Raw genomic sequence first — 8,798 nt, forward strand, 5'->3', positions numbered from 1 at the left:
TATGATGGTTTCTCCATCCCTCATCCTTACTCCTGTATTGTGGTTTCTCCATCCCTCATCCTTACTCCTGTATTGTGGTTTCTCCATCCCTCATCCTTACTCCTGTATTGTGGTTTCTCCATCCCTCATCCTTACTCCTGTATTGTGGTTTCTCCATCCCTCATCCTTACTCCTGTATTATGGTTTCTCCATCCCTCATCCTTACTCCTGTATTGTGGTTTCTCCATCCCTCATCCTTACTCCTGTATTGTGACGGCTCTGTTTTCCAGGCGCGTCAAGCGACTTTGACGGGGCGACCAGAATAGCCAAGATGATGGTGACCAGGTTCGGAATGAGTGACAAGGTAAGAGATTATACCTCGTGCACATAAAATGGTAGATAGAAGATGAGTCTACACAAATCGTTCCTAACTGCGTTTCTTTTTTTCTCTAGTAGTCTGCTACTCACCTCGTATCTACAGACCGTAGTATCTACAGACCGTAGTATCTACAGACCGTAGTATCTACAGACCGTAGTATCTACAGACCGTAGTATCTACAGACCGTAGTATCTACAGACCGTAGTATCTACAGACCGTAGTATCTACAGACCGTAGTATCTACAGACCGTAGTATCTACAGACCGTAGTATCTACAGACCGTAGTATCTACAGACCGTAGTATCTACAGACCGTAGTCTACTGGGGCTATCAGAATAATAGATGTATTTCATGTAGCGCTTTTCTTTACAAAGAGAATCTGACACTTTAAAAACAACAGTAGGGTTCTGGCAGTGGCGAGTCTTGACCTATGTGATGGTCTCCCACAGCCGACAGCTAGTGTTGATGGTGATGGCTGAATGTCGACGGTACAGGGAGGGAGAAGCGTCAGTCGGATAGACTGATCTGAAGCTCTTCATCAGACACCTTCGCCGTATCCTCCTCCGTAGGTTGGCTGGATCATGGACTACTGAAAGTGTTACACCCACAAGGGTGCTGCTTCGGCGGGTGTAGGCTAAGCTCAGCGCCTGAAAGTCTGGTATAGTCACACTATGAGGCAGACTGCATCCCCTCATCACGTTCCAAAAACCGGGGCAAGTGGAACCAAAAAAAAAAGCAGTGTAGAAAGCCGCCCGGTGCTGTGTGGGTTATTGAGATGCATCGTTCAAATGATCGCAGAGCCAGCTAGCATAGCTATCTAGCCAGAATAAAATAAAATAAAATGTTTTACTTGCCTTTAGTCCAGCAACTTTGGGTCAAGACCACCAGATATTTTAGCTCAGTAAGAAGTTATCAAAAAAAATACAATAAACACCTAGAACAACAAAATATTCATAAATGTACAGAAGCTCTCTGCCAAGGCTTCCTCGCGGTGCCATGGCAACCACGGAACTTATCATGTAAACATAAGACGGCACCAGTTTTGGGGGCGGCAGGTAGCCTAGTGGTTCGAGCGTTGGGTCAGTAACCGAAAGGTTGCTAGATCGAATCCCCGAGGATTAGGTCAAGGTAAAAATCTGTCCTTCTGCCCTTAAACAAGGCAGTTAACCCACTGTTCCTAGGCCGTCATTGTTAATAAGAATTTGTTCTTAACTGACTTACCTAGTTAAAAAAATATATAATAATAATTATTGGGCCAAATGTAATTTTGAAACGCATAAGGAGGAGCTATTTGATTAGTGTGTGTGTATATGCAGGTGATATATATATATATATATATATATATATATATATATATATATATTAATTAATTAATTAATTATAGGGGCATGTTAAGTAAATGGTTATATATTTACTTAACCTGCCCCTATAATATATATATATAGATTATATAACCTCATCAGTGTCCTCCAGCTCTCTGACTATTCTGATCCAACCATTTACTTAACCTGCCCTGCCATCCCTGAAATTAGTGACTGATTTACTGTGCCACAGACCTGGCAACCCATGCTGCCTTACCTTGTTCATTACTATAAGTAAGTAAGGAAGAAGCCTTGGCTTGGTTGTGCCGGAATGACTCACAGGAGCAGGAACCGATCTCCTGTTTCTGCAGCATGAGGAAGCTTGATGTACTCTCCCTGGATAGGACGCCAGTCTATCGCAGAGCCTTAGAGTAGCTGATGCATACGTGGTCTGAGGTGCCCCTAACTCTGAGACTGTTGCTGTGCCCCTAACCCTGAGACTGTTGCTGTGCCCCTAACCCTGAGACTGTTGCTGTGCCCCTAACCCTGAGACTGTTGCTGTGCCCCTAACCCTGAGACTGTTGCTGTGCCCCTAACTCTGAGACTGTTGCGGTGCCCCTAACCCTGAGACTACTAAAACGTATTGTTTCAGCTTGGTGTCATGACCTATGCTGAAGTAACCAAACAGAGCCCTGAGACGCAGGCTGCCATCGAACAGGAAGTCAGGGTCCTGCTCAAGGTAAGCTTCCCAACCTTCCCCCACTGCACTTAAAAACTGAAAAATTGTCAAATCCTATCTACACTAAACAAAAATATAAACGCAACAATTTTTACGATTTTTGAGTTACAGTTCATATAAGAAAATCAGTAAATTTAACTTGTTATAGCTGCAATCCCCCTATCGGGATAAGTGTCATCAACAACTGCTGAATAGCATAGCGTTTACATACAATAAATATTACTACAAATATTTATATTCATGAAATCACAAGTGCAATATAGGAAAACACAGCTTAGCCTTTTGTTAATCCACCTGACGTGTCAGATTTTGAAATTATGCTTTACAGCGAAAGCAATCCAAGCGTTTGTGAATTTATCGATCGCACGACACAACATTAAGTACACTTAGCATCAGGAAGCTTGGTCACGAAAAGCAATCAAATTAATCGTTTAATCGTTTACCTTTGATGATCTTCGGATGTTTTCACTCACAAGACTCCCAGTTACACAACAAATGTTCCTTTTGTTCCATAAAGATTATTTTTTATATCCAAAATACCTCCGTTTGTTTGTCGCGTTATGTTCAGAAATCCACAGGAAAGAGCGGTCACGACAACGCAGACAAATTCCAAATCGTTTCCATAAATGTCCACAGAAACATGTCAAATGTTTTTTTTATAATCAATCCTCAGGTTGTTTTTAAAATATATAATAGATAATATATCAACCACAAATGTCTTTCACAGTAGGAGAGGGAAAAGCGTTATCTATCCAAACTCTGTTGCGTGAGCAAAACTCATGTGACCACTTGACGCGATGTTATCGTTATGGCTAATTTTTCAAAATAAAAGCCTGAAACTATGTCTGAAGACTGTTGACACCTTAAGGAAGCGATAGGAAAAGGAATATGGTTCATACCCCTTTAAATCCAGCAAAGGAAGGCTATGGAACATGGAGTTTTCAAAATAGAAGCCACTTCCTGTTTTCCTCAGGGTTTCGCCTGCAATATCAGTTCTGTTATACTCAGACAATATTTTGACAGTTTTGGAAAATTCAGAGTGTTTTCTATCAATACTAATTATAATATGCATATATTAGCAACCGAGACTGAGGAGCTGGCCGTTTACAATGGGCACCTTTTCATCCAAGCTACTCAATACTGCCCCTGCAGCCATAAAAAGTTCAATAAATTAATTAGGCCCAGTCGATGGATTTCACAATTGGGAATACAGATATGCATCTGTTGGTCACAGATACCTTTAAAAAAAAAAGTAGGGGCGTGGATCAGAACCAGTCAGTATCTGTTGTGACCATTTGACTCATCCAGAGAGATACATCTCCTTCACATAGTTGATCAGGCTGTTGATTGTGGAATGTTGTCCCTCTCCTCTTCAATGGTTGTGCGAAGTTGCTGGATATTGGCGGGAACTGGAACACGTTGATCCAGAGCATCCCAAACATGCTCAATGGGAGACATGTCTGGGGAGTATGCAGGCCATGGAAGAACTGGGACATTTTTAGCTTCCAGGAATTGTGTACAGATCCTTGCATTATCATGCTGAAACATGAGGTGATGGTGGCGGATGAATGACACGACAATGGGCCTCAGGATCTCATCACGGTATCTCAGTGCATTCAAATTGCCATCGATGAAATGCAATTGTGTTCATTGTCCGTAGCTTATGCCTGTCCATACCATCACCCCACCACCACCATAGGGCGCTCTGTTCACAACGTTTACATCAGCAAACCACTCACCCACACATCTGCCCAGTACAGTTGGAACTGTGATTCAACCATAAGGAGCTCACTTCTCCAGCGTGCCAGTGGCCATCGAAGGTGAGCATTTGCTGCAGTTTGGTGAAGACCCTGGTGAGGACGACTAGCATGCAGATGAGCTTCCCTGAGACGGTTTCTGACAGTTTGTTCAGAATATATATATTTTTTTGCAAACCCAGTTTCATAAGCTGTCCGGGTGTCTGTTCTCGGGTGGTCCTGGGTTCTAGTGGTTACATGTGGTCTGCGACTGTGAAGCCGATTGGAGACGTACTGCCAAATTCTTTAAAATGACGTTGGAGGTGGGTTGGTAGACATTCCTGCAGTCAGTGTGCCAATTGCACGCTCCCTCAACTTGAGACATCTGTGGCGTTGTCTTGTGTGACACAACTTCACATTTTAGTGGCCTTTCATTATCCCCAGCGCAAGGTGCACCTATGTAATAAGCAGCTTCTTGATATGCCACACCTGTCAGGTGTAAGGATTATCTTGGCAAAGGAGAAATGCTCACTAACAAGGATATAAACACATTTCTGCATAACGTCTGAGAGAGATATGGAACATTTCTGGGATCTTTGAAACATGAGACCAACACTTTACATGTTGCGTTTATATTTTTGTTCAGTATAGTTAATTTTTGTATTAACCAACCAATAATCGTTCAACTTCCTAAATAATAGTTTCTTCAATATTCATTCTTATGAAAACGGAAGTGTGATAATAATCCGGGGCTCCCGAGTGGCGCAGCGGTCTAAGACACTGCTTCTCAGTGCTAGAGGTGTCACTACAGACACCCTGGTTCCATTCCAGGCTGTATCAAAACTGGCCGTGATTGAGAGTCCCATAGAGCGGCGCACAATTGGCCCAGCGTCGTCCGGGCTTGGCCGGTGTAGGCCGTCATTGTAAATAAGTATTTTTTTCTTCTTAACTGACTAGTTAAAGATTACATTCTGTTTTTCTTTGACATTCATTCTCTCTCTCCTATCCAGGACTCGTATGAGCGAGCCAAAAACCTCTTGAAGACCTACAGCGATGAGCACAAGACGCTGGCCGAGGCTCTGCTAACGTACGAAACTCTGGATGCCAAAGAGATCAAGCTGGTCCTAGAGGGCAAGGCCCTGGACCCTAGATGACTCGCTGAGAGACGCCTCGTCAGAGACTGTTAGAAGTCAGGGTTGGGGGGTCATTCCATTTAAATTCTAGTCAATTCAGAAAGTAAACCAAATTCCGATTCAAAATGTTCCTCAATGGGAAAAGCATTGAAGATAATAGGAATTGGAATTTCATCGTACTTCCTGAATTGACTGGAATTAAAATGGAATGACCCCCAACCCTGTAAGACATATTATCTGAATTATGTAAATTTGAAGATGTACAATGGAGTGGCCTTTAGAGGTTTTATAGGTTTCTTCCCCCTCAACGTAAATGACTGACTAGCTCATAGTCGCACCTCGTTTTATCCCTCTGAACCTATGACTCCTCTTGTCTGAACCATTCACGTTGGGCAGGCATTCCCGTACGGCAGCTTTGTCAAGCGACAAAGGCCCCATAGCAAGGTTCACTTCAACACCCTGAGCTCAAAATGCCCTTTCAATGCCAGGATTTTAGTTTTTTGATATCGACATTGTCGTCGTTTTCCCCCTTAAAGTTTGTATATACAATATTGATCTAGAAAGTGCTGCATTATGATGCATTAACGTGCTCCTGGGAAAGTGGGAGGTTGTAAATCCGATATGTGCTTTTGAAGTCGGACCAATTCTTGAACCAATAAGAAGCTAGCTAACATTGCTAAGAATTAAGTTAGCTAGCTTGCTAAACATTTGCCGATTATGGTCAAACTGGCTACGGTATCCACATTGATAAGTTTGTAATTGTCAAATTTATTTATTGTTAACTTTTGGTTGAAACGGGGTGGTTAAATGTCTTCGTTATTAACAAACAAAAAATGCAGTTTGTAATTACGACTTGGAGAGTCGTTCAAGTGAAACTTGAAACGACAGTTTCAGAAGCATGTGACCGCCCCCCCCCCCAATAGTCCTCAGCCAATAGGATCTTATAGCGCACAATTGTTTTTTTCTTTAGTAATTTTGTGCATGAAAGCCTCGTTGTGTATTTAGTAACGAAGTTATGAGGGAAAACAACTGTTGGCAGATCTGATCCTACTTGACCTATAGCCTTTTCACTGAGCAGAATATTAAGTGATAGAAACGCCGACCATAAAATATGGGTTTATCATTAAAAAAAAACACACACATTTTTAACATGCACATACAATCTAAATACAAAATGGCTGTATCAGCGTTCCCTTATATGATTCATCGTCTGTGAGTTGTGAAGGAATTCATCTGCGTTCACTGTATGCAGGTCAATATACACATTTTATGTTGTCATTTTATTTATTTACCCAACGTGTGCCGGACTTGCCATCGTTAGCTATTTTAGGCCCTCGTGTCTGTGCCCATCCATGGTGTAAATGAAATGTGAGAGGAGATGTACTTAAATCTGTTTCTCATTGGAAGTGGATCTTGTGGAAGCTCAAATAAAAATTATTCTAAAATCATGCTGTCCGTTGTGAGATTGACTTTGGTCTCTGGTTGTGAGACTTTGGATTCATTCAAACTGCGCTACTGACAATGTGTTTTTTTTTTTATTTTTTTTTTTTAATAAAGGCAATTTCCTTGTGGGATTGTAAACGCTGGATGTCAGCTCAAGTGTAAAGGACCTTGTTTTTTCTTCCCAAGGTAGAGTCAGCAAAGCACAATATCAGTCCGACTTCTGCAACCACAATGCTAAACTTCTCTGCTGTTTTTGATTTGATGATTTTACCTTTATTTAATTAGGCAAGTCAGTTAAGAACAAATTCATATTTTCAATGATTGCCTATGAACAGTGGGTTAACTGCCTGTTCAGGGGCAGAACGACAGAGTTGTACCTTGTCAGCTCGGGGGTTTGAACTTGCAACCTTCCGGTTACTAGTCCAATGCTCTAACCACTAGGCTACCTGCCACCTCTACACTCTAACCACTAGGCTACCTGCCGCCTCTACACTCTAACCACTAGGCTACCTGCCACCTCTACACTCTAACCACTAGGCTACCTGCCTCCTCTACACTCTAACCACTAGGCTACCTGCCACCTCTACACTCTAACCACTAGGCTACCTGCCACCTCTACACTCTAACCACTAGGCTACCTGCCACCTCTACACTCTAACCACTAGGCTACCTGCCGCCTCTACACTCTAACCACTAGGCTACCTGCCGCCTCTACACTCTAACCACTAGGCTACCTGGACCAAAGACTCCATACTATTTCTCCCTGATGTTTCGAAGATCCAAGCAACTATATTTGTGTAAACATTACGATTTATATTTCTGTAATGATATTTGTTAAAGGTGTTATGCAATATTTTGCCATTATTACAAAATCAACTTTTTTTTTATTTTAGAACATGGTGTTTTTACACTTTTTTTTAAATACGTTTATCTGGATATTACTCTATTCTTATATTAATCTTAAAAACAGGTACTAATCTGTTATGTATTTCTTCTGTAAAATTTAAAATAAAATGATTTCAAAATTAACCAGTTTAAAGTCACTTTTAACTTTTAATTAATTTATGAGTTAACATTGTTCTTGTTGTTATTAGTGGCTCAAGCAGCAAAGATGGGTGAAACCCTATTGTATTTGATTTTTATTTGCCGATCCCCGTCAGATGGTCAGGCTTAGGAGTTTGCAACCTTGCCTGATTAGTAAAAAGCCTACTGACCAATAAACATTCAAGTGGGCTTGAGCCTATATATCAAAAGCATATTGCGTGATCTGTTGGACTTTGAGTTCTGATATTTGGCACTGTGATAAGTACAGAAGTAGCTTGCTCTTTCTCATCCTGATAGTTAGACATTTATATACTTTTCTTTGCATATCACAATTTCATCCCCACAAAACGGAAGGCTGCAACGAAATATTAAAAACAAGAAACAAATAATTCCACATATACACGATTTTTTTTATTTATTTATCCGTTATTTTACCAGGTAAGTTGACTGAGAACATGTTCTCATTTGCAGCAACGACCTGGGGAATAGTTACCGGGGATGAATGAGACAATTGTAAACAGGGGATTATTAGGTGACCTTGATGGTTTGAGGGGCAGATTGGGAATTTAGCCAGGACACCAGGGTTTAACACCCCTACTCTTACAATAAGTGCTATGTGATCTTTAATGGCCTCAGAGAGTCAGGACACCCGTTTAACTTCCCATCCGAAAGACGGCACCCTACACAGGGCAGTGTCCCCAATCACTGCTCTGGGGCATTTGGGATATTTTTTTTTAGACCAGAGGAAAGAGTGCCTCCTACTGGCCCTCCAACACCACTTCCAGCAGCATCTGGTCTCCCCATTTAGGTACTGACCAGGACCAACCCTGCTTAGCTTCAGAAGCAAGCCAGCAGTAGTATGCAGGGTGGTATGCTGCTGGCCAAAAATGTGTATATGTGACATATTATTGATGTGTATTGTGTTGGGACTCTGCTGTTGGGACAGCTTTATGTAGGCCCTAACAGCTTTATGTAGGCCCTAACAGCTTTATGTAGGCCCTAACAGCTTTATGTAGGCCCTAACAGCTTTATGTAGGCTCTAAC

The 8,798-nt window shown here is 41.7% G+C and overlaps 1 protein-coding gene across 2 annotated transcripts in view; it reads left to right on the forward strand.

The window, feature by feature from the left end:
- Positions 1-6,715, forward strand: part of LOC110535194 (ATP-dependent zinc metalloprotease YME1L1) — a 23,258-nt gene extending 16,543 nt beyond the window's left edge. For both annotated transcript variants that reach the window (XM_036934738.1, XM_036934739.1), the window contains exons 16-18: positions 270-343; positions 2,312-2,398; positions 5,145-6,715. In XM_036934738.1, the coding sequence (XP_036790633.1) occupies positions 270-343; positions 2,312-2,398; positions 5,145-5,288 (305 nt within the window). In that variant the 3' untranslated portion in view covers positions 5,289-6,715. The remainder of the gene's footprint in view (positions 1-269; positions 344-2,311; positions 2,399-5,144) is intronic.
- Positions 6,716-8,798: the final 2,083 nt, after the last annotated feature.

The sequence above is a fragment of the Oncorhynchus mykiss genome, chromosome 11 (assembly GCF_013265735.2).
Source record: "Oncorhynchus mykiss isolate Arlee chromosome 11, USDA_OmykA_1.1, whole genome shotgun sequence".
In the NCBI taxonomy this organism is placed as follows: Eukaryota; Metazoa; Chordata; class Actinopteri; order Salmoniformes; family Salmonidae; genus Oncorhynchus; species Oncorhynchus mykiss.